The 25,702-nt window shown below is 49.5% G+C and overlaps 1 protein-coding gene across 1 annotated transcript; it reads left to right on the forward strand.

Annotated features, from left to right (window-relative positions):
* The first annotated feature begins 2,641 nt into the window (after nt 1-2,641).
* Nucleotides 2,642-22,591, forward strand: phox2a (paired like homeobox 2A). Its single transcript, XM_048533300.2, has 3 exons — nt 2,642-2,864; nt 17,870-18,057; nt 22,169-22,591. The coding sequence occupies exons 1-3, from the start codon at nt 2,642-2,644 to the stop codon at nt 22,589-22,591; spliced, it is 834 nt and encodes a 277-aa protein (XP_048389257.1).
* Nucleotides 22,592-25,702: the final 3,111 nt, after the last annotated feature.

Raw genomic sequence — 25,702 nt, forward strand, 5'->3', positions numbered from 1 at the left:
TGGGTCTCTCAGCACCCCTCATCCTCTCACTAACCCCCACAAATACCCCTCATCCTCTCACTAACCCCCACAAATACCACTCATTCTCTCACTAACAACCCAAAATATCCCTCATTCTCTTACTAGCCGCACCCCCCACAAATATCCCCCATTCTCTCACTAACAACCCCTCCCTCTCTCTATCACTCCCCCACCCCCTCCCTCCCTGTCCCCTTGTGGTTACCCGCTCCCCCACCCCCCCCCCCCCCCCCCACCCCCAGGACTCTGCCTGGGTGTTGGGTGTGGGATGAAGCCTGAAAACCTCTTGGGGAATCCTGGCCGATGTCAGGACGGTATCCGGGCAAATCCTGCTCCTGGCTGAAATGTTTTTATTAGAAAAGGGAAAATCTTTCGTTAGAAAAGACACAGAGGCAGGAAATCACACCCACGACAATTCTATCGAGTTATATATTGAAAGCCCCTCTTTCCCAATTCTCACTGGGATGGGAGTAGAACGGACTCACTGCGGATTTACTGAATTGGGGAGATATCCCAGACAGACCCCCCACCCTCTCGGTGGGGCGGAGGCGGGGGTGGGGTGGGCTGAATGTGGTGGTTAGACCCGGACCGGGAACTACCTGGCGGCCCGGGGAGGGCGGGCAGTGGGATTCGGGTCCGGGACTGACACCCAGGGGTGGGAGAGAGTGAATGAGTGAGGTGGAAGGAAGGAGGGAGGGAGGAAGTGAATGAATGAATGAATGAATGAATGACGGAGTGAGTAAGTGAGTGGGAGGGAAGGAGGGATGGAGTGAGGAAGGGAGTGGGGAAGGAAGGGAGGGAGTGGGGAGGAGGGGAATGAGTGAGAATGGGAGGGAGTGAAAGAGTGAGGGAGAGAGCGAATGAATGAGGGTTAGTGGGAGTGAAAGAGTGAGGGACAGTGGGAATGGGAGGGAGTGAATGAGTGAGGGTGGGAGGGAGTGAGGGAGCGAATGAGTGAGGGGGAAGGAAAGAGGGCGGGAGGGAGTGAATGAATGAACGACGGAGTGAGTAAATAAGTGAGTGGGAGGGAAGGAGAGATGGAGTGAGAAGGGGAGTGAGGGAGGAAGGGAGGGAGTGAGGGAGGGAGTGAGGGAGGAAGTGAATGAGTGAGGGTTGGAGGGAGTGAAAGAGTGAGGGAGGGAGCGAATGAATGAGGGTGGGAGGGAGGAAGTGAATGAGTAAAGGTGGGAAGGAGTGAAAGAGTGAGGGCGGGAAGGAGTGGAAGAGTGAGGGAGAGAGTGAGTGAGGGAATGAGTGAGGGAATGAGTGAGGGAATGAGTGAGGGAATGAGTGAGGGAATGAGTGAGGGTGGGAGGGAATGAGTGAGGGTGGGAGGGAGTGTGAGGGTGGGAGTGAGGGTGGGAGTGAGGGTGGGAGTGAGGGTGGGAAGGAGTGAGTGTGGGAGGGAGTGAGCGAATGTGAGGGTTGGAAGGAGTGAAAAAGTGAGGGAGTGTGGGAGAGAGGGAGGAAGTGAATGAATGAGGGTGGGAAGGAGTGAAAGAGTGAGGGAGGGAGGATGTGAATGAGTGAGGGTGGGAAGGAGTGAAAGAGTGAGGGAGAGAGTGAGTGAGGGAGAGAGGGAGTGAGAAAGCAGAGAGCGCGCTGAAAGGCTACAGCCGCCCCTTCCCCGCAAATGTTGTTCTCCAACGTTATTCTTATAGTACTTCGCCATAATTTAGAGTTAATGAGAATTAGCGGGGCCCTTTTTAAAGATTGGAGATGTCAACATACGCAGGAAGCTGGTTTTGTGAAAGTCGCTGAAGGATTTTAATATTTTTTAACGAAAACAATGCAGAGCTTCAGTGAGGTTTGAGGGGGAGATGTTTGGTGAGTGAGGCTCTGAAACGGGAATTCCCGGTGCGGGGGGACGCTTTGTGAGGCTCGGATTGTGGCGGATAACGAGAAGGTGAATTTAGTCTCCCTGTTTCCACCCAGCTCCAAATCAGACCATTTCCTGATCACAGAGATCCCCTTCTCCAGCGGCTAACCAGCTAGAAGAGGCAAAACTCTCCTCAAAAAAACTTTCATACAACACGTTTTTGCTTTTTTTAAAAGAAAAGACACAAATAAATAACAAGAAGGTGATGGGAGCGAAAGTTGCATTTCCAAGAGAGAGAAGGGGGGGTGTCAGGGAGAGACAGAGAGAGGGGCGGGAGGGAGACTGAATGGGAGAATGAGGAGGGTGGAGGAGGAATTACTGAGGGAGGAGGAGATTGGAACCAGTAGGCCAGCCCTTGATCAGCCCAATCGACAGCAAATGTATTGTCATGTTAAAAAAATGGCCCTCCGCCCCTGCTATTGTTTGAAAGTAGTGTCAAGGTTATTACAGGCTTGTCTGCCCACCGACCACTGACCCACCAGCTCCTGATAAAACTCAGCCATTCACACTGGCTCATTCAGACTGAACCCAGTTTCTGGACGAGCTTCCCTCTGACTCTTTGACTATAGATACAGTTTATTTTGTTTTATTCCGTTTCCCAAAAGGAGAGACTCAGTTGTTTGTCTCTCTGTGGTGGTGTGTTGTTGTGTGTGTAAAATTTTACCCCTTCCTTAACCTCTCCCCCCCCGCCCACCCCCAAACTCCATCTCCCCTTCTCTCCCCAGTTGCTGGCCTGTCCCTCTTATGTATAAAATGGATTATTCGTACCTAAATTCGTACGACTCCTGTATGGCAGCGATGGAAGCTTCTGCATACGCCGATTTCAGTTCCTGTAGCCAGGCCAACAGTTTGCATTACAGTCCCATTCGCTCCAGCTTCGGGAGTGGCCCGGTTTGTCCTACTCTGACACCAGCGAACTGCAATCTAGGATCTCTCCGAGAACACCAGAGCTCTCCATACACCACAGGTAAAACCGTTCCACAGTAGCAACAATTACAAAGGTGATCGGAATCAGCGCAGGCTTTAGCAATTAAATAGAAAAGTGAACTGGGTGTGGGTTTAACGGTGTGTGTGTGTGTGTAACTGTATTAATGTGGTGATTGGGTTAAGGAGTAGGATTGTGGAATAATTGAGTTAGATCACTGGGCTCTTACATTCACAGGCCGAATGGGTAATTTGGTTAAGGCCCTGTCTGTCCATTAAATCAAACAAATATAATCTAATAGCCGCGGACGGGAAAAATTGGAAACTATTTTTTGGCAAATTATTAATTATTGGGGGATTAATTCTGACCTTTTCCTCCCCCAAAGTAATAAAGTCATGTTTCTTTTCTTTAGAGAAAAGCTGTTCTGAATTGAATATTTCTTCAAGGGAGAGAGAGTTAATCGTGAAATCCTCCACCCAAATAATCACTTGGGCATTTTTTTCGCTTGGTATCTCACTTTATGTTTTTTTTAAAATCGAATGATTTTTGCAATTTTGCAAGGGCTGCAGGATTAGCACCGGTCTTTCAGATGTGGAAAGATTTCTGTCTTCATGTTAGTTCTTAAACTAGAAAGTGACTTACATTTCCTTGGAGTGTCAGGCCAGATTAACTGCAGTGTCTCCGTGCGGACTATTTCTTTCTATACCGTATGCCTGGCGTTTTTCAGTGTTTATCTGTGTGTCTCTGTCTCTGTATATTCGTCTCTGTGTCTCTTTATATATCTGTTCCTGTACGTCTCTATTCGTCTTTATTCATCTCTGTAGATCTCTGTTCCTATATATCTCTGACTTTATGTCCCTCTCTCTATCTGTGTGTCTCCCTGCCTCTGCATGTGTCCCTCTCTGTCTCTCACTGTCTGTAGCGTCTGTGTGTGTCTCTCAGAATCTGTCCCTCTCCCTCTCTCACTTATCTGTCTACCTCCCTCTCTAAACCCTCTCCCTCTGTGTCTTTCTCCCTCTTTCTCTCCGTATCTCTGTCCCTCGTTATCCGTGTCTTTCTCTCTCTCTCTTTCTCTGTCGCTGTGTCTCTCTGTCTCTCCCTCTGTTTCTTCTGAAGAAATATTCACTTCAGAGCAGCCTTTCTCTACAGAAGGCAAATTGGACTAAGATTGATTTAGGGTATTTCGTCGGCATGGAAGAGTTAGACCGAAAAGTCTATTTCCGTGTTGTACATCACTCTCTCTGACTCTTTGACACTGTTTTTCTCTTCCTCTGAACCTGTCTCTCTCTCTGTCTGAACCTGTGTCTCTCTGTTGCCCTCTGTCTCTCTCTGAACCTGTGTCTCTCTGTTTCCCTCAGTCTCTCTCTGAACCTGTGTCTCTCTGTTTTCCTCTGTGTCTCTCTCTGAACCTGTGTCTCTCTGTTTCCCTCTGTCTCTCTCTGAACCTGTGTCTCTGTTTCCCTCTGTCTCTCTGAACCTGGGTCTCTCTGTTTCCCTCTGTCTCTCTCTGAACCTGTGTCTCTCTGTTTCCCTCAGTCTCTCTCTGAACCTGTGTCTCTCTGTTTCTCTCTGTGTCTCTCTCTGAACCTGTCTCTCTGTTTCCCTCAGTCTCTCTCTGAACCTGTGTCTCTCTGTTTCCCTCAGTCTCTCTCTGAACCTGTGTCTCTCTGTTTCCCTCAGTCTCTCTCTGAACCTGTGTCTCTCTGTTTCCCTCAGTCTCTCTCTGAACCTGTGTCTCTCTGTTTCCCTCTGTGTCTCTCTCTGAACCTGTGTCTCTCTGTTTCCCTCAGTCTCTCTGAACCTGTGTCTCTCTGTTTCCCTCTGTGTCTCTCTGAACCTGTGTCTCTCTGTTTCCCTCAGTCTCTCTGAACCTGTGTCTCTCTGTTTCCCTCAGTCTCTCTCTGAACCTGTGTCTCTCTGTTTCCCTCAGTCTCTCTGAACCTGTGTCTCTCTGTTTCCCTCAGTCTCTCTCTGAACCTGTGTCTCTCTGTTTCCCTCAGTCTCTCTCTGAGCCTGTGTCTCTCTGTTTTCCTCAGTCTCTCTCTGAACCTGTGTCTCTCTGTTTCCCTCAGTCTCTCTCTGAGCCTGCGTCTCTCTGTTTTCCTCTGTCTCTCTCTGAACCTGTGTCTCTCTGTTTTCCTCTGTGTCTCTGAACCTGTGTCTTTCTGTTGCCCTCAGTCTCTCTCTGAACCTGTGTCTCTCTGTTTCCCTCAGTCTCTCTCTGAGCCTGTGTCTCTCTGTTTCCCTCAGTCTCTCTCTGAACCTGTGTCTCTCTGTTTCCCTCTGTCTCTCTGAACCTGTGTCTCTCTGTTTCCCTCTGTCTCTCTCTGAACCTGTGTCTCTCTGTTTCCCTCAATCTCTCTCTGAACCTGTGTCTCTCTGTTTCCCTCAGTCTCTCTCTGAACCTGTGTCTCTCTGTTTCCCTCAATCTCTCTCTGAACCTGTGTCTCTCTGTTTTCCTCTGTGTCTCTCTCTGAACCTGTGTCTCTCTGTTTTCATCTGTGTCTCTCTCTGAACCTGTGTCTCTCTGTTTCCCTCTGTCTCTCTCTGAGCCTGTGTCTCTCTGTTTCCCTCTCTCTCTGAACCTGTGTCTCTCTGTTTCCCTCAGTCTCTCTCTGAACCTGTGTCTCTCTGTTTCCCTCAGTCTCTCTCTGAACCTGTGTCTCTCTGTTTCCCTCTGTGTCTCTCTGAGCCTGTGTCTCTCTGTTTCCCTCAGTCTCTCTCTGAGCCTGTGTCTCTCTGTTTCCCTCAGTCTCTCTGTTTCCCTCAGTCTCTCTCTGAACCTGTGTCTCTCTGTTTCCCTCTGTGTCTCTCTCTGAACCTGTGTCTCTCTGTTTCCTTCAGTCTCTCTGAACCTGTGTCTCTCTGTTTCCCTCAGTCTCTCTCTGAACCCGTGTTTCTCTGTTTCCCTCAGTCTCTCTCTGAACCTGTGTCTCTCTGTTTCCCTCTGTCTCTCTCTGAACCTGTGTCTCTCTGTTTCCCTCAATCTCTCTCTGAACCTGTGTCTCTCTGTTTCCCACAGTCTCTCTGAACCTGTGTCTCTCTGTTTCCCTCAGTCTCTCTCTGAACCTGTGTCTCTGTTTTCCTCTGTGTCTCTCTCTGAACCTGTGTCTCTCTGTTTCCCTCTGTGTCTCTCTCTGAACCTGTGTCTCTCTGTTTCCCTCAGTCTCTCTCTGAACCTGTGTCTCTCTGTTTCCCTCTGTGTCTCTCTGAGCCTGTGTCTCTCTGTTTCCCTCAGTCTCTCTCTGAACCTGTGTCTCTCTGTTTCCCTCAGTCTCTCTCTGAACCTGTGTCTCTCTGTTTCCCTCTGTGTCTCTCTCTGAACCTGTGTCTCTCTGTTTCCTTCAGTCTCTCTGAACCTGTGTCTCTCTGTTTCCCTCAGTCTCTCTCTGAACCCGTGTTTCTCTGTTTCCCTCAGTCTCTCTGAACCTGTGTCTCTCTGTTTCCCTCTGTCTCTCTCTGAACCTGTGTCTCTCTGTTTCCCTCTGTGTCTCTCTCTGAACCTGTGTCTCTCTGTTTCCCTCAGTCTCTCTGAACCTGTGTCTCTCTGTTTCCCTCAGTCTCTCTCTGAACCTGTGTCTCTGTTTTCCTCTGTGTCTCTCTCTGAACCTGTGTCTCTCTGTTTCCCTCTGTGTCTCTCTCTGAACCTGTGTCTCTCTGTTTCCCTCAGTCTCTCTCTGAACCTGTGTCTCTCTGTTTCCCTCTGTGTCTCTCTGAGCCTGTGTCTCTCTGTTTCCCTCAGTCTCTCTCTGAGCCTGTGTCTCTCTGTTTCCCTCAGTCTCTCTCTGAACCTGTGTCTCTCTGTTTCCCTCAGTCTCTCTCTGAACCTGTGTCTCTCTGTTTCCCTCTGTGTCTCTCTCTGAACCTGTGTCTCTCTGTTTCCTTCAGTCTCTCTGAACCTGTGTTTCTCTGTTTCCCTCAGTCTCTCTCTGAACCCGTGTTTCTCTGTTTCCCTCAGTCTCTCTGAACCTGTGTCTCTCTGTTTCCCTCAGTCTCTCTCTGAACCTGTGTCTCTCTGTTTCCCTCAGTCTCTCTCTGAACCTGTGTCTCTCTGTTTCCCTCAGTCTCTCTCTGAACCTGTGTCTCTGTTTTCCTCTGTGTCTCTCTCTGAACCTGTGTCTCTCTGTTTTCCTCTGTGTCTCTCTCTGAACCTGTGTGTGAGGGTGAGAGTGGGTACAGTTTAGCTCCTTCTCTCACTGTGAAGAAACATTGAAGTGTGTCCCGTTCCTCGTCACGGCCGTAAAACGAGTCAAAATCTCTTCGATACGCGTTAGATTTAACGAAAGAAAGTCGATGTTTGAGAACCTGAAGGAAAACAATTCACCTTCAAATTATTTCGTTTGTAATAAAACGAATGTTGAGGAAGCCGGCGGGAAGCGCTTCAGAATATTGTTGGGGATGAACAGGGACTGTTTTAACGCTGTCAGCCCCTGGGACTTCCCTGAAACAAAATGCAAAAACATTTCTAGTTAATTCTCGGCTTTGGCTCCTTTCGGAGAGTCTCTCTCTCTCTCTCAAAATCTGCAAAATTTCGCAACAAAAGCAGAAATTGCTGGAAAAGCTCAGCAGCTCTGACAGTCTCTGTGTTGAAAAATACCAGAATGTTTCGGATCCAGTGACCCTTCCTCAGGCCTGTTTCTGTTTTATTTTCTGTTCTACCGCAGCCCGCAGTTGCTTCGCCTTTTATTTCGCTTCCAATCCGCTCGGATTCCGTGGGATCCCGGTCCCTGCGAGAAGGGATCCCAGGATCTGGGATCGCCCGGACAAACCCAGATCCTCAAATCCCGAGGGTACCGGAGCCCCGGGAATACCTTCCGCCACGGCTTTTGGGTGAAATCCCACCCGGGGGATAGTCTGCTCCGGATCGAAGCTGTCAAAGAGCCAGCACCGGCGCGATAGGCCGAATGGACGCTTCATTCTATAATCAATGCTGAGCGAGCGGTTTGTGTGTTTATCCCCCGGCCTCAGCCCGGCCTCTCTGTTCAAAGCCGGGCAGGGGCTCGGGCAAGCCGCCCAGCAGTTACCGTGGGCAGAATGGCCGCCTGCTGTTCATGAAGGTCTCGGGGGTAAGGGACAGGCAGGCCCAGAGACAGAGGGAGAGAGAGAGAAAGCCCAGAGAGAGAGAGAGAGAGAAAGCCCAGAGACAGAGGGAGAGAGAGAGAAAGCCCAGAGACAGAGGGAGAGAGAGAGAAAGCCCAGAGAGAGAGAGAGAGAGAAAGCCCAGAGACAGAGGGAGAGAGAGAGAGAGAGAGAGAGAGAAAGCCCAGAGAGAGAGAGAGAAAACCCAGAGACAGAGGGGAGAGAGAGAGAAAGCCCAGAGACAGAGGGAGAGAGAGAGAAAGCCGAGAGAGAGAGAGAGAGAGAGAGAGAAAGCCGAGAGAGAGAGAGAGAGAAAGCTCTGAGAGAGAGAGAGAGAGAGAAAGCCCAGAGAGAGTGAGAAAGCCCAGAGAGAGAGAGAGAGAGAGAGAGACAGCCCAGAGAGAGAGAGAGAGAGAAAGCCCAGAGAGAGAGAGAGAGAGAAAGCCCAGAGACAGAGGGAGAGAGAGAGAAAGCCCAGAGACAGAGGGAGAGAGAGAGAAAGCCCAGAGAGAGAGAGAGAGAGAAAGCCCAGAGACAGAGGGAGAGAGAGAGAGAGAGAGAGAGAGAAAGCCCAGAGAGAGAGAGAAAACCCAGAGACAGAGGGAGAGAGAGAGAAAGCCCAGAGACAGAGGGAGAGAGAGAGAAAGCCGAGAGAGAGAGAGAGAGAGAGAAAGCCGAGAGAGAGAGAGAGAGAGAGAGAAAGCTCTGAGAGAGAGAGAGAGAGAGAAAGCCCAGAGAGAGTGAGAAAGCCCAGAGAGAGAGAGAGAGAGAGAGAGAGAGAGAGAGAGCCCAGAGAGAGAGAGAGAGAGAAAGCCCAGAGACAGAGGGAGAGAGAGAGAGAGAGAGAGAGAGAAAGCCCAGAGAGAGAGAGAAAACCCAGAGACAGAGGGAGAGAGAGAGAAAGCCCAGAGACAGAGGGAGAGAGAGAGAAAGCCCAGAGAGAGAGAGAGAGACAGAGAAAGCCCAGAGACAGCGGGAGAGAGAGAGAAAGCCCAGAGACAGCGGGAGAGAGAGAGAAAGCCCAGAGACAGAGGGAGAGAGTGAGAAAGCCGAGAGAGAGAGAGAGAGAGAGAAAGCCCAGAGAGAGAGAGAGAGAAGCCCAGAGAGAGAGGAGAGAGAGAGAGAGAGAGTGAGAGAGAGAAAGCCAGAGAGAGAGAGAGAAGAGAGAGAGAGAAAGGCCCAGAGAGTGAGAGAGAGAAAGCCCAGAGACAGAGGGAGAGAGAGAGAAAGCCCAGAGACAGAGGGAGAGAAAGAGAAAGCCGAGAGGAGAGAGAGAGAAAGCCCAGAGAGAGTAAAACCCAGCGAGAGAGAGAGAGGAAAGCCCAGAGACAGAGGGAGAGAGAGAGAAAGCCCAGAGAGAGAGAGAGAGAGAGAGAGACAAAGCCCAGAGAGAGAGAGAGAGAGAAAGCCCAGAGACAGAGGAGAGAGAGAGAGAGAGAGAGAGAAAGCCCAGAGAGAGAGAGAAAGCCCAGAGAGAGAGAGAAAACCAGAGACAGAGGGAGAGAGAGAGAAAGCCCAGAGACAGAGGGAGAGAGAGAGAAAGCCGAGAGAGAGAGAGAGAGAGAGAGAAAGCTCTGAGAGAGAGGAGAGAGAGAGAAAGCCCAGAGAGAGAGAGGAAAACCCAGAGACAGAGGGAGAGAGAGAGAAAGCCAGAGACAGAGGGAGAGAGAGAGAAAGCCGAGAGAGAAGAGAGAGAGAGAGAGAAAGCTCTGAGAGAGAGAGAGAGAGAAAGCCCAGAGAGAGTGAGAAAGCCCAGAGAGAGAGAGAGAGAGAGAGAGAGAAAGCCCAGAGACAGCGGGAGAGAGAGAGAAAGCCCAGAGACAGCGGGAGAGAGAGAGAAAGCCCAGAGACAGAGGGAGAGAGTGAGAAAGCCGAGAGAGAGAGAGAGAGAGAGAGAAAGCCCAGAGAGAGAGAGAGAGAGAGAGAGAAGAGAGAGAAAGCCCAGAGAGAGAGAGGGAGAGAGAGAGAGAGAGAGGAGAGAGAGAAAGCCCAGAGAGAGAGAGAGAGAGAGAGAGAGAGAGAGAGAGAAAGCCCAGAGAGATAGAGAGAGAGAGAGAGAGAGAGAGAGAGAGAGAGAGAGAGAGAGAGAAAGCCCAGACACGAGGGAGAGAGAGAGAAAGCGAGAGAGAGAGAGAGAGAGAGAGAGAGAGAGAAAGCCCAGAGACAGAGGAGAGAGAGAAGCCAGAGACCAGAGCACAGAGAGAGAGAGAGAGAGAGAGAGAGAGAGAGAGAGAGAGAGAGAGAGATAGCCCAGAGACAGAGGGAGAGAGAGAGAGAGAAAGCCCAGAGACAGAGAGAGAGAGAGAAAGCCCAGAGACAGAGGGAGAGAGAGAAAGCCCAGAGAGAGAGAGAGAGAGAGAGAGAGAGAGAGAAAGCCCAGAGAGAGAGAGAGAGAGAGAGAGAGAGAAAGCCCAGAGAGAGAGAGAGAGAGAGAGAGAGAAAGCCCAGAGACAGAGGGAGAGAGAGAGAGAGAGAGAAAGCCCAGAGAGAGAGAGAGAGAGAAAACCCAGAGACAGAGGGAGAGAGAGAAAGCCCAGAGACAGAGGGAGAGAGAGAGAAAGCTCAGAGAGAGAGAGAGAGAAAGAGAGAGAAAGCCGAGAGAGAGAGAGAGAGAGAGAGAGAGAAAGCCCAGAGAGAGAGGGAGAGAGAGAAAGCCCAGAAACAGAGGGAGAGAGAAAGCCGAGAGACAGAGGGAGAGAGAGAGAAAGCCGAGAGAGAGAGAGAGAGAGAGAGAGAGAGAGAGAAAGCCAGAGAGAGAGAGAGAGAAAGCCCAGAGAGAGAGAGATAGAGATAGAGATAGAGATAGAGAGAGAGAGAGAGAAAGCCCAGAGAGAGAGAAAGCCCAGAGACAAAGGGAGAGAGAGAGAAAGCCGAGAGAGAGAGAGAGAGAGAGAGAGAGAAAGCCCAGAGAGAGAGAGATAGAGAGAGAGAGAGAGAGAGAGAAAGCCCAGAGAGAGAGAGAGAGAGAGAAAGCCCAGAGACAGAGGGAGAGAGAGAGAAAGCCGAGAGAGAGAGAGAGAGAGAAAGCCCAGAGACGGAGGGAGAGAGAGAAAGCCCAGAGAGAGAGAGAGAGAAAGCCCAGAGACAGAGGGAGGGAGAGAGAGAGAGAGAGAGAGAGAGAGAGAGAGAGAGAGAGAAAGCCCAGAGACAGAGGGAGAGAGAGAGAAAGCCCAGAGACAGAGGGAGAGAGAGAAAGCCCAGAGAGAGAGAGAGAGAGAGAGAGAGAGAGAAAGCCCAGAGACAGAGGGAGAGAGAGAGAGAGAGAGAAAGCCCAGAGTGAGAGAGAGAGAGAAAACCCAGAGAGAGAGAGAGAGAGAGAAAGCCCAGAGACAGAGGGAGAGAGAGAGAGAGAGAGAAAGCCCAGAGAGAGAGAGAGAGAGAGAAAACCCAGAGACAGAGGGAGAGAGAGAGAAAGCCCAGAGACAGAGGGAGAGAGAGAGAAAGCCGAGAGAGAGAGAGAGAGAGAGAGAGAGAGAGAGAGAGAGAGAAAGCCCTGAGAGAGAGAGAGAGAGAGAGAGAGAGAAAGCCCAGAGAGAGAGTGAGAAAGCCCAGAGAGAGAGAGAGAGAGAGAGAAAGCCCAGAGACAGAGGGAGGGAGAGAGAGAGAGAGAGAGAGAGAGAGAGAGAGAAAGCCCAGAGACAGAGGGAGAGAGAGAAAGCCCAGAGAGAGAGAGAGAGAGAGTGAGAGAAAGCCCAGAGACAGAGGGAGAGAGAGAGAGAGAGAGAGAGAAAGCCCAGAGACAGAGGGAGAGAGAGAGAAAGCCCAGAGAGAGAGAGAGAGAAAGCCCAGAGAGAGAGAGAGAGAGAGAGAGAGAGAAAGCCCAGATACAGAGGGAGAGAGAGAGAGAGAGAGAGAGAAAGCCCAGAGAGAGAGTGAGAAAGCCCAGAGAGAGAGAGAGAGAGAGAGAGAAAGCCCAGAGACAGAGGGAGGGAGAGAGAGAGAGAGAGAGAGAGAGAGAGAGAGAGAGAGAGAAAGCCCAGAGACAGAGGGAGAGAGAGAAAGCCCAGAGAGAGAGAGAGAGAGAGAGTGAGAGAAAGCCCAGAGACAGAGGGAGAGAGAGAGAGAGAGAGAGAGAAAGCCCAGAGACAGAGGGAGAGAGAGAGAAAGCCCAGAGAGAGAGAGAGAGAAAGCCCAGAGAGAGAGAGAGAGAGAGAGAGAGAAAGCCCAGATACAGAGGGAGAGAGAGAGAGAGAGAGAAAGCCCAGAGAGAGAGTGAGAAAGCCCAGAGAGAGAGAGAGAGAGAGAGAGAGAAAGCCCAGAGACAGAGGGAGGGAGAGAGAGAGAGAGAGAGAGAGAGAGAGAGAGAGAAAGCCCAGAGACAGAGGGAGAGAGAGAAAGCCCAGAGAGAGAGAGAGAGAGAGTGAGAGAAAGCCCAGAGACAGAGGGAGAGAGAGAGAGAGAGAGAGAGAGAAAGCCCAGAGACAGAGGGAGAGAGAGAGAAAGCCCAGAGAGAGAGAGAGAGAAAGCCCAGAGAGAGAGTGAGAAAGCCCAGAGAGAGAGAGAGAGAGAGAGAAAGCCCAGAGACAGAGGGAGGGAGAGAGAGAGAGAGAGAGAGAGAGAGAGAGAGAAAGCCCAGAGACAGAGGGAGAGAGAGAGAGAGAGAGAGAAAGCCCAGAGAGAGAGAGAGAGAGAAAACCCAGAGACAGAGGGAGAGAGAGAGAAAGCCCAGAGACAGAGGGAGAGAGAGAGAAAGCCGAGAGAGAGAGAGAGAGAGAGAGAGAGAGAGAGAAAGCCCTGAGAGAGAGAGAGAGAGAGAGAGAGAAAGCCCAGAGAGAGAGTGAGAAAGCCCAGAGAGAGAGAGAGAGAGAGAGAGACAGCCCAGAGAGAGAGAGAGAGAAAGCCCAGAGACAGAGGGAGAGAGAGAGAAAGCCGAGAGAGAGAGAGAGAGAGAGAGAAAGCCCAGAGAGAGAGTGAGAAAGCCCAGAGAGAGAGTGAGAAAGCCCAGAGAGAGAGAGAGAGAAAGCCCAGAGACAGCAGGAGAGAGAGAGAAAGCCGAGAGAGAGAGAGAGAGAGAGAGTGAGAGAGAGAAAGCCCAGAGAGAGAGAGAGAGAGAGAGAGAGAGAGAGAGAGAGAAAGCCCAGAGACAGAGAGAGAGAGAGAGAAAGCCCAGAGAGAGAGAGAGAGAGAGAAAGAGAGAGAGAGAGAGAACACGCCCAGAGAGAGAGAGAGAAAGCCCAGAGAGAGAAAGCCCAGAGAGAGAGAGAGAGCCCAGAGAGAGAGAGAGAGAGAAAGCCCAGAGAGAGAGCCCAGAGAGAGAGAGAGAGAGAGAATGCCCAGAGAGAGAGAAAGACAGAACCCAGAGAGAGAGAAAGACAGAACCCAGAGTCAGAGAGAGAGAGTGTGAGAGAGAGGGAGAGAGAGAAAGAGAAAGCCCAGAGAGAGAGAGAAAGCCCAGAGAGAGAGAAAGCCAGAAACCAGAGATGGAGGAAATAATTCCAATGAGGTATTTAGGCGAAAAACCAGACAGGTACAGTTTCCAGTAAGTGGCTGAGAGAGAGAGAGAGAGAGAGAGAGAGAGAGAGAGAGAGAGAGAGAGAGAGAGAGAGAGAGAGAGAGAGAGAGAGACAAAACCAGAAAGAGCAAAAAGAAACCAGAGAGAGAGAGACCAGAGAAAGAGGGAGATTGCAAAAATGCACAGAGAGAGAGAGAGAGAGAGAGGTGGGAGCAATTCCAGGCTCTAGCCCTTACCTAAGTGGCCTTGAGTCAATGTACCCCCCAGCACAGGGAATGTGGGTGACTATTCGGCTACAGGGTGTTTGGTACGCTTGCCGCCATTGGTCAGTGCATTGAGTATAGGAGTTGGGAAGTTGTATTCCAGCTGTATAGGACATTGGTTCGGCCACTTTTGGAAAACTGTGTGCCGTTCTGGCCTCCCTGCTGTAGGAAGGACGCTGTGAAACTTGAGTTCAGAAAAGGTTTACAAGGATGCTGCCAGGGTTGGAGAATCTGAGCTATGGGGAGAAGCTAAATAGGCTGGCGCTATTTTCCCCTGGCGTGTCAGAGGGTAAGGGGTGGCCTTATGGAGGTTTATAAAATCATGAAGGGCATGGATAGGGTGGATAGTCAACTAGGGGGGGCATCGGTTTAAAGTGAGGGGTAAAGATTTAAAAGGAACCTGAGGGGCAATTTTTTAAACACAGAGGGTGGTGTGTGAATGGAATGAGCTGCGAGAGGAAGTGATGGAGGCTGGTACAATTACAACATTTAAAAGGTGTCTGAATAGGTCCACGAACAGGAAGGGTTTCGAGGGATAAGGCTCAAATGCTGGTAAATGGGACTAGATTAATCTAGGATGACTGATCAGCATGGGCAGTTGGACCAAAGGGTTTGTTTCTGCACTGTACATCCGGATGACGCTCTCTCTCTCCCCCGCCCCCGCCTCTCCCAATCTCTCTCTCTCTTTCCCCCCCATCACTCTCTCTTCCCCCCCTCCCACTCTCTATCCCCCCGCCCCTCTCCCTCCCTAAGCATGCTGCGTCTCCATTCAGTGATCAACGTGATGAACAGATCAAGTATACAATGGCTGGGCAGCTTCCTTAGGTGGCCAGGAGTTTTGTGGATCTACTCATTTTTTTTGGATTAATGTTTCTTTGAAACGTAGACACACAACTAACCATGGGGTGAAGGCACAGTGCGGGAAGCTGAAAAGGTCTTTATTGCTCAAGGCTGGTTATAGATTTAGTCAAAAATAATTTAAAGGACTGGGTGAGCAGCTTCAGAAGCAAACTCCACGATGGCACCCAGTGATCAGAGACTGCAGTGACACAATGGCAGTTTACATCAAAAAATCCAATGCAGTGTTTCAACACAGTAAGTTACAATTCTGAAGAAGAGTTGAACGCAGTCAAAGGATTTCACTATAGTTGGTTAATGTAGCACAGTGAGATAGCAGCAAGAAAAGGCCATTCAGTTCCTCAAGCTTTCTGCATGACCATGGCTGACCTGATGGGGTCTCAGCTTCACTTTCCCGGTCCTCTCCCCATAGCCCTCGGCTCCCTCAACAATCACAAATCTCTCACACTCAACCTTGAGCACATTCAATGCCTCAGAATCCGTTGCTCTCTGAGGGAAAAGCGTTCCAAATACAAACCACCGTCTGGGAGAAAATATGGGGAGGTGCAGGAACATAGGAGTAAATTAGGCCACTCAGTCCCCTGAACTGCTCAGCTCGACCACGGGCGAATATCTCCCACAATGCCATTTTCCCATGTCCTCCATATCTGTAAGGTCTACAAACCTATCCATTTCTGTCCGAGACATACTCAATGGTTGAGCTTTCCCAGCCCTATGTGGCTAGAGAATTCCAAAGACTGACTACTCTCCGAGCAATGAAATTCCTCCTTATCCCAGTCCTAAATGCCCCAATTCCGTGGTGTCCTGGTGCCTTCGTTCACGAAGACACAAAGTACTTATTTAGTTACTGTAATATTTCCTTATACTCCATTATAGATCTGCCTGCCTCTCCTTATAGTGGACCCACGTTTGCCTTTCCTCATCTTTTCCTCTTTATATATAAAGAAGCTTTTACAGTCTATTTTGTTTCTCATTTGCTTCCTCTCATATAGCCAATTAGCTCAGCTGGCTGGATGGCTTGTTTGTGATGCTAACAGCATGGGTTCACTCCCTGCACTGGCTGAGACTACCATGAAGGACCAATGTTATCTGAGGTGGGACCATGAATTAATTCCTTACATTTTCCGGCTCTCCTCTGGCGTTTTCTTTTCCCCAGTGCTTCTATTAAACAGCTCTTTCTCATTGCGCAGTACTTGATCTAAAACAGCCAGATCCCTAGGTTCTCCAGTTCTAAGAAAAGGTCTCTGGATTCAAAACATTACCTCTGTTTCTCTCTCCATAGATGTTGGCTGAGTTTCTCCAGCAATTTCTGCTTTTGCTTGAGACACTCCTAGTCAGTTCCTCAGTACACTGATCTGCAAAACCATCTCATTTATTTTCCAGGAATCCACCTTCAAAAGTATTAGTAATGATCAGCTTTACCCAGGTTACAGCATCATTGAAGTCCCTGTGATTACCATATTGTCCTGTTAGGAGTGCCTCTTATTTCTTGATTTTATACAAGGCTCTAGGCTTTCACTTTGGTTTAGTCTATAAACAACACAGATCAACATTTGCTGGCTGTTGTTATTTGTTAGCCCTGCCCATACTGATTCTACACCTGGATTATCTCATCTAAGATACTTTCTTTCTCTTGACTGATCTCACCCATTATCACCAACGCTACCCTTTAGGCTTCTTTTTCCTAAATATTGAGTACCTTTTAATGTTTAGTTCCTAGTTTTGGTCACCCTGCAGTTTCATCTCTGATATAGCTGTCCATTAATGGCATCAATTCACCAGTCTTGTTGCAAACACATAGGGTCATGGAGATCTACAGCACAGAATGAGGCCCTTCCAGCCGACCAAGTGTACTGGTCAAAAACAGCCTTTTTGATAATCCCATTGCCCAGCTCTTGGCCCATACCCTCGTGTACTTTGGCATCACAAATTCACATCTACATATGAAGAAGGGTCCAGACCCGAAACGTCAGCCTTCCTGCTCCTCTGATGCTGCTGGGCCTGTTGCATTCATCCAGCTCTACACCCTGTTATCTCAGATTCTCCAGCATCGGCAGTTCCTACTGTCTCTAAATACTTCTTCAGTTATGATGAAGGTTTCTGCCTCTCCCTCCCTTATCGGCAGCAAGTTCCGGAGTCCCCACCATCCTCTGGGTGAAAATGTTTTTCCTCACATCCCTTTCAAACCTCCTGCCCCCTCCCTTAAATCTCTGCCCCTGCTCATTGATCCCCCCATCACGGGGAGCAAGTTCCTTCCTGTCTATGCCCTTCATCATTTCATACATTGTGCAATGGTTTGTGCTTTCCAATAAAGTGTCATTAAGTCATTTTGTTTTACTATTTTCACCATCTTAATGCTGCCTCATTCCTTAAGTTTGATCTTTCCTGTTACACTCAGATCTCAATTCTTTAATTGCTGCCTTGCTCTTTCTCCTTGTCATATCTCACATAATCCCTCCTTCCCAGTGTTAGGCTAAAAAAACTCTCTCTACACCCTTGATAACAAAGTGTGAAGCTGGATGAACACAGCAGGCCCAGCAGCATCTCAGGAGCACAAAAGCTGACACTTCGAGCCTAGACCCTTCACCATCTCTCTGATGAAGGGTCTAGGCCCGAAACGTCAGCTTTTGTGCCCCTGAGATGCTGCTGGGCCTGCTGTATTCATCCAGCTTCACACTGTGTTATCTCGGATTCTCCAGCGTCTGCAGTTCCCATTATCTCTTCTCACACATCAGCCTTTGAGCCACACATTGTAATCTTATCCACCCTGCAACCAACTGATCATGGACATAGAGTCATACTGCACAGGCTATTTGGCCCATCAGATCAGTGACACCCTATCCCACACTAACCCCACTTACCACTGGAGAGGATTGAAGTGGAAAGGATTAAATTGGGCTGTCTTGAGCGAACTGGACTGGACTGGGCAGTGGAGTGGAAACGAAAGTAAAAGTTGCTGGAAAATCTCAGCAGGTCTGGCAGCATCTGTGGAGAGAAATCAGAGTTAACGTTTCAAGTTCTGAGGAAGGGTCACTGGACCTGAAACGTTAACTCTGATTTCTCTCTACAGGTGCTGCCAGACCTGCTCAGCTTTTCCAGCAAATAAACCCCTTTCTTTACTTTGTCTTAAAGTTTCCTTTAGGGAAGGAAACTGTCATCCTTACCCGGTCTGGCCTACGTGTGACTCCAGACCCACAGCAATGTGGTTCATTCTGAACTGCCCTCTGGGCAATTAGGGATGGGCAGTAAATGCTGCTTGGCCAGCGACACCCTCATCCCATGAATGAATTTTTTAAAAAATCTTCATCTTTTTGAACCGTGAGTGTGTGAGATTTTTAAGGTAAGCCCAGGAGAGGATGTCCATCATGAGTGTCCATTTGCCCTGTTGTCCTCAGTACCATACAAGTTCTTCACGGAGCACAGCGGGATCAATGAGAAACGGAAACAGCGCAGAATCCGTACCACATTCACCAGCTCTCAGTTGAAGGAGTTGGAGCGAGTGTTTGCTGAGACTCATTACCCAGATATCTACACCAGGGAGGAGCTCGCACTGAAGATTGACCTGACAGAGGCCAGGGTCCAGGTAGGAGAGCTTTCCAAATTCACTCCATCAGTTGGGTTTCTCAGCTGAGGCCAGTGGGCATTTGCCCTGCTCTGAGTGCCAAGGCTGTGGATTCAAACCCCAACCCATCTGCTCGCAGAAAAAGACCCCGAGCTACCTGTTGCCTGCCACTTTAATGCACCACCTTGCTCCCTGGCCAACATCTTTGCCCCTGGCTTGCTACAGTGTTCCAGTGAAGCTCAACACAAGCTGGAGGAACAACATCTCATTTTCCGCTTGGGGACCCTGCAGCCCTCTGGACTCAATACCATGTTCAATAATCTTAGGGCCTAAACTCTCCCATGTCCCAGCCACCCCACCCCACATACCAGGCCTCGTTAACACATGGGTTGCCACCACAGACAGTCCATTGTCAGTCAGTAATGGCCCCCATTGGCAGCTATGCAGTCTCCCAGGCTGGCTGCTGCCCATTGCATTGTCTGCCGAGTGTTTCCCTATCTGGGCTGCATCTCCACCTATCATTTACTCCATAGCCCATCCCCTGCCTTAGCACATATACCAACGTTTACATCACTACAGTCAGTTCTGGAGAAGGGTCACTGGACCCGAAATGTTAACTCTGCTTTCTCTCCACAGGTGCTGCTAGACCTGCTGAGTTTTTCCAGCAATTTCTGGTTTTGTGCTTGAATGTTATGACATTTCACCTGCTCATCCAAGTCCCTTCTCCTCCTCTCAGGCAGCGCATTCCAGACTCTTATCATCCTCTGGGTGAAAATGTCTTTCCTCAAATCCCCTCTAAACCTTGTGCCTTTCACTTTGCTCTCGTTAGCGACCCTTCATCCTAGGGGAATAGCCACATTCGTCCCACACTATCCATGCCCCTCACAATCTTATACACTTCAATCAACCTTCTCTGCTCCAAGGGAAATATCCTGAGCTTATGCAGCCTCTGTTTATCGCTGAAATGCTCCACCCCAGGCAGCATCGTGGTGTAACACCCAGGCATCCTCATGAACTGCCTGGCTCCTACACCCTGCCACCCCCCCTACCCCCACCAATCACCCTCGACAGGGGTGATGATGACTTGGTGTTGATGCTGCTAGACTGTAATCCTGAGGGTCAGGCTAACACTGTCCAGTAGCGGGTTCAAATCCCACAGGGCAGTCGCTGCATTTAAACTTCAGTTAACAAATCATGAACAGAAAGGTATGCTTAGTGATAGTGACCAGGAAATCTTCATTGATTGGTATAAAATCTCATCTTGGTTCACTCATGTCCTTCAGAGAAGGAAATCTGCCATCCTCACCCAGTCTGACCTACTTGAAACTCTGTCAGTTTGCCTGGAGGAAAGCCTGCTAAGAACAAGCCACTCATTTCTCATATCTGAGGAGAAAACCCTCTTGTTGAGTTCAGGATGAAGTCTATTTGTTTCGTTGAAGAAACATCGTAATGAGTTTATGTGTGTGTGAGAGTTTGTGTTTCATTTTGTTCCCTTTATTCATTCAAGGGATGAGGGCATTGCTGGCCAGGCAGCGTATATTGCCCGTCCCTAATTGCCCAGGGGGCAATTGAGAGTCAGTAACATTGCTGTGGGTCTGGAGTCAGGTAAGGATGGCAGTTTCCTTCCCTAAAGGGCATTAGTGAACCAGATGGGTTTTTCCAACAATCGTCAATGGATTCGTGGTCATCATTAGATTCTTAATTCCAGATATTTTATTGAATTCAAATTCCACCACCTGCCATGGCAGGATTCAAGCCCAGGTCATAAGAACATAAGAACTAGGAGCAGGCGTAGGCCATTCGGCCCTTCGAGCCTGCACTGCCATTCAATAAGATCATGGCTGATCTTTTCGTGGACTCAGATCTGCTTACCCGTGCTCTCACTGTATCACTTAATTCCTTTATTGTTCAAAAAAATCTACCTTAGCTTTAAAAACGTTTACTGAAGTAGCATCAACTACTTCACTGGGCAAGGAATTCCATAGATTAACAACCCTCTGGGTGAAGAAGTTCCTTCTTAATTCAGTCTTAAATCTGCCCCCTCTAATCTTGACGCTATGTCCTCTTTTCCGAGGTTCACCTGCCAGTGGGAACATCCTCTCTACTTCTATCTTATCTGTTCCCTTTATAATTTTATATGTTTCTAAAAGATCACCTCCCAATCTTCTGAATTCCAATGAATATAACCCAAATCTACTCAGTCTCTCCTCATAAACCAACCCCCTCAACTCGGCAATCAACCGAGTGAAGCTCCCGTGCACCCCCTCCAGTGCCAGGACACCCTTTCTCCAGAACGTTATCTGGATTAACAGTCTAGCAATAATACCACTAGGCCATTGCCTGTCCCAACCCCTAAGTGAGTGCGAGTGTGAGAGTGAGAATGTGAGTGTGTGTGTTGTGGATATTTCGAGGGATAAGCATGAATGCTTCTGTGTTGTTACCTGTGCAGGTCATTAATTATTGCACTTTTCTTGAATGAATTTTGTTTTGATGATAATCCAAAAGTTGTGTTGATTGAGAAACCTGACTGAGGGGTCTCTTGTTATGAATAAGGTATTTAACTATTGATCACAGAAAGTGGAAGAAGTTTTTTGTTCATGTTGGGACTTGTGGGACAAGAGAGACTATGCTGTCGTCCAGTCCCAGCTCTAACAATTGACACCGCTCTCAGTCTCTGAACCAACAGCTGCGATACAGCGTTGATCTTCACTGGGTCCCATCCAACTCCTCTCACCTGGTCAGTGTTGCCTTCCATTTCTTCCTCACCTGTTTGTTTACCTAGATTCCCCTTAAATGTTCACATCAATCTGCGGGAGTTAATTCCACTTTCTCATTCCTCTCCAGGTAAGATTTCTCCAAGATTCCTGATTGGGTTAAATTTGTTTTGGAGTTGGTAGGAACTGCAGATGCTGGAGAATCTGAGATAACCAGGTGTAGACCTGGATGAACCAAGCAGCATCATAGGAGCAGGAAGGCTGACCTTTCAGAAAGAAGGGTCTAGGCCCGAAATGTCAGCCTTCCTGCTCCGAAGATGCTGCTTGGCCTGCTGTGTTCATCCAGCTCAACACCTTGTTATCTATAAGTTCGTTTGTGACTGTATGATGGCCCCAGACCTGTTCAGATCTTGTACAACTAGGAACATTCTCTCCACGTCTATCCTGTGAACCTCTGTAATGATAACAATCTCTCTCTGGCCATACCTTCACATGCTGTTGAAACCCTTTCCCCACCTGTGCTCACTGACCAACATCGATGGCAGCAATAATGTGGAGGTGCTGGTGTTGGACTGAGGTGGGTGGACACACTCAGAAATTACACAACATCAGGTGATTGTCCAACAGGTTTATCTGAATCATAAGTTTTTGGTGGGTAGCCCTGGCGAAGGAGCAGTGCTTCGAGAGCCTTTGGTTGCAAATCAACTTGTTGCACTGAAACCTGGTGGTTGTGTAATTTCCAACTTTGACCGACATCGATTCTTAGAAAAGCAACTTCTCGATTTTAGAACTCTCATCCATGTTTCCCCCATTCACCCCCAACCCACATCCACCCCTACCCCCCCCCTCATCCTTGCTTTTCAACATCCCTCCTCTGAGTTTGTGCATCTCCTCCAGGCCCAGAAAACCCTTTCAGATCTCTATGCTGTCCCTTCTCATTCCAGTTTAAACCAACACTCTATTGTCAGCTGTGTGCATTCTGAGCTCTGGCCATTCCTCCCCTCAACCTTTCCGGTCTTTCTCCCTCCTCCATTCAGATGCTCCCATTCAAGACACTGTTTCCTTTCAGAAGTAATTCCTGATCCGTCTCCTTCTCAATGCTCTCTTTAATTTTGTGAAGCTCCCTAGGACATTTGGTGCAATTTGCATTGATGGGGAGCCAGCCCCATCCTCGGCTCATGAGCAGATAAGAAAAAAAGTATTACTGTCGGTCTGTAGTTACATGTAGGCCAGACAGGGATAAGGACGGCAGATTTCCCTCCCTGAAGGGCATTAATGAGGACAGCTTTGAATGTGGAGTTATGAAGGTCGAGGGGTGATCTGATGGTAGAGGTGTAGTGCTGTGGGGCACAACTGTTGATATTTCTAATTCCTGATGGATTTCTCTCACCCTCCCACCCCTACCTTCTCAATTCCAGGTCTGGTTCCAGAACCGTCGAGCAAAATTTCGCAAACAGGAGAGAGCTGCTAACTCAAAAGGGAATGGCAGCAATCTGCCTGGGAAGAAGGGTGACCTTGTGTCGGAGGAGGACGACTCGAAGGAGCCCAAATGCACTGACCCAGACAGCACAGCCAACCCTGGCTGCCCCCCCTCCACCTCCAGCTCTTCCAGCTCCTCCTCCTCCACCCCCTCAGGGCCTATCTCCAGTAGCAGCCCCCATGCAGTCAATTTGCCCAGTCCCAATGGCTCCCAGTCCCTCAAAGCAGCAGCTGCCTGGTCCAACAACGAGCTGCTGAAGGCCCAAACCTGGCAGCCCAGTGACAGTATGAGCGGCCCCTTTGCTGGTGTGCTCTCTACCCTGCACAGAAAATCCAACATGCTCAAGCCTAACCTGTTCTAGGCAGAGAGAGGAGCTCCACATCCCCGCTTCCCTGTCTCCTGTTCCCCACGTCCAGCCCCTTCCCCATTCCCACTCTCCATCCTCCAACCTTTCCCTCCCGTGCATGGTCATTCACAACTTGGGCACGGGTACAGTCATTGCCCTCACAGCATGGTCCCCTCCCCCTGTCCAAATCCCGTGTTGTACTGAAACCTCATCCTGTAGGCTTCACAGCAGCTGCCCCCTATCCCCCCCACCCCACCGGAACACCGCCCCCATCCCAGGTCAGTCACTCAATCCCTCATAGCCCAGGCCAGGCGCTGTACTGTCACTGTGAGTCCTCCCTTCACTAGTTCCTGCCACAATATCTCTCCCTCCCTCTCCCTGCTGCTGCTGCAAGGGTTTGCAAGGAAACAGCAGATTTTGGGAAGGATTTCATGGAATCTCTGTGGCGTGGAGGCCACGGGTCCACACTGGTCCTCAGAGCATCACACCGCCTTACGTTATCACTGTAACCTTGCATTTCCCACAGCCAAACCACCCTAACCTGCACATCCCTGTACTGTGGGAGGAAACCGGAGCACCCGGAGGAAACCCACGCGGACACGGGGAGAATGTGCAAACTCCACACAGACAGTGGCCCGAGGCGGGAATCGAACCCGGGTCCCTGGCACTGTGAGGCAGCAGTGTTAACCACTGAGCCACCCTGATATCTCACAAATAAATCACATCAGGCTCAGCCGGATGGTGAGGGCTATTGAACTATGGGAGGAAGCAGCAGAACTAATCCCTGTCCCAATCCAAGACGCACAGCAACAGTAAGTGGGGAGTTGTAGGCCAGGGCCACTTGGGATGGGGGATAGGAAAGGGCTGAGAGTGGGGATGAACTCAGAACAGATTTGGAGGGAATCATTTCCCACCTTCTTCCTGTTCAGAGTTTGGACTCTCAGACCCTGAGCCCAAGGAATTGGCTGTTGATGAACTCCTATCTGTCAGGCTGTGTGTAGGAGAACAAGAAACCTCAATAGCCCCGATTTCAACCTGCCCTCTCCACCAAAACCTCAAGGATTGGGTTCCACTGTCCTTCCTCATGCAGTTCAATAGCTGGGCAGCACTCACCACCTTGGTTAAGGGAACCAAGACTTCAGAAGGTGAATGAAAGGTCACCAGGAGCTTGTCCTGAGACACAAGAAGCAGTGGGAGAGAGGAGAAAACCACAAGGGTTGGAAATTCCACACCTACCTTTTGGAAGTGACTGATAGTTGAACAGAGCCCTCTAACCCAGTGGTGGGATTCCCAAAGACTTTTGTGATTTTTAAAAATAATTTATTCGCAAATGTATATGAATTAATTTATGTTGATAGTTAAATTCCCTTTCACATGTAACTGGTGAAAGGCTGTGTTCCCATTGTATAATACTTTAACCCTGACCATTCCAAAGCAATCAAAGGCAGAGTTATCCCCTGGGACACAATTCACTGCCTCAGAGACTCAAGTCAATATTTTCCTAAATCAGGGAGACATCTGTACACTGCCTGGTGTCTCTCAGTCCCCTCTCTCTCAGGGAGATATCTGTACACTGCCTGGTGTCTCTCAGTCCCCTCTCTCTCTCTTGGAGATATCTGTACACTGCCTGGTGTCTCTCAGTCCCCTCTCTCTCAGGGAGATATCTGTACACTGCCTGGTGTCTCTCAGTCCCCTCTCTCTCTCTCTCAGGGAGATATCCGTACACTGACTGGTGTCTCTCAGTCCCCCCTCTCTCTCAGGGAGATATCTGTACACTGACTGGTGTCTCTCAGTCCCCTCTCTCTCTGTCAGGGAGATATCTGTACACTGACTGGTGTCTCTCAGTCCCCTCTCTCTCTCTCTCAGGGAGATATCTGTACACTGACTGGTGTCTCTCAGTCCCCCCCTCTCTCTCTCTCAGGGAGATATCTGTACACTGACTGGTGTCTCTCAGTCCCCCCCTCTCTCTCTCTCAGGGAGATATCTGTACACTGACTGGTGCCTCTCAGTCCTCTCTCTCTCAGGGAGATATCTGTACACTGACTGGTGTCTCTCAGTCCCCTCTCTCTCTCTCAGGGAGATATCTGTACACTGACTGGTGTCTCTCAGTCCCCTCTCTCTCTCTCAGGGAGATATCTGTACACTGCCTGGTGTCTCTCAGTCCCCTCTCTCTCTCTTGGAGATATCTGTACACTGACTGGTGTCTCTCAGTCCCCTCTCTCTCAGGGAGATATCTGTACACTGCCTGGTGTCTCTCAGTCCCCTCTCTCTCTCTCTCAGGGAGATATCCGTACACTGACTGGTGTCTCTCAGTCCCCCCTCTCTCTCAGGGAGATATCTGTACACTGACTGGTGTCTCTCAGTCCCCTCTCTCTCTGTCAGGGAGATATCTGTACACTGACTGGTGTCTCTCAGTCCCCTCTCTCTCTCTCTCAGGGAGATATCTGTACACTGACTGGTGTCTCTCAGTCCCCCCCTCTCTCTCTCTCAGGGAGATATCTGTACACTGACTGGTGTCTCTCAGTCCCCCCCCCTCTCTCTCTCTCAGGGAGATATCTGTACACTGACTGGTGCCTCTCAGTCCTCTCTCTCTCAGGGAGATATCTGTACACTGACTGGTGTCTCTCAGTCCCCTCTCTCTCTCTCAGGGAGATATCTGTACACTGACTGGTGTCTCTCAGTCCCCTCTCTCTCTCTCAGGGAGATATCTGTACACTGACTGGTGTCTCTCAGTCCGCTCTCTCTCTCTCTCTCAGGGAGATATGTGTACACTGACTGGTGTCTCTCAGTCCCCTCTCTCTCTCAGGGAGATATCTGTACACCACATCTCCTGTTTTGAATGGGTGACTTGAGTTGCAGATGTACATGTTCTATTTGATTGCGATGGGTATGGGTGTAGTCCTCAGCATGTATTAGGGTAATTCTGGAGTTCCAACTGAAAACAATGCTACTTCAATATTGTATTATTAAGTATGAAGTGTACATAATTTGATATGAACTGTTATAAGTACTGTCTGAGGGTGTAGACACTGCCTTTGTGACTTTCGCAGATGTAACACTCTAATGTGCTAAGAACTGGTGGGGCTTGTAATCCAGTTGTTACTTTTGACTTTTCAGATCAATCTG

Source organism: Stegostoma tigrinum, chromosome 6 (genome assembly GCF_030684315.1).
Source record: "Stegostoma tigrinum isolate sSteTig4 chromosome 6, sSteTig4.hap1, whole genome shotgun sequence".
NCBI lineage: Eukaryota > Metazoa > Chordata > Chondrichthyes > Orectolobiformes > Stegostomatidae > Stegostoma > Stegostoma tigrinum.

Coding starts and splice junctions, on each gene's coding strand:
- phox2a (XM_048533300.2), top strand. CDS start 2,642: ATGTATAAAATGGATTATTCGTACCTAAATTCGTACGACTCCTGTATG. Junction 2,865..17,869: donor GAGCTCTCCATACACCACAG/GTAAAACCGTTC, acceptor TGTTGTCCTCAG/TACCATACAAGTTCTTCACG. Junction 18,058..22,168: donor TGACAGAGGCCAGGGTCCAG/GTAGGAGAGCTT, acceptor TCTCAATTCCAG/GTCTGGTTCCAGAACCGTCG.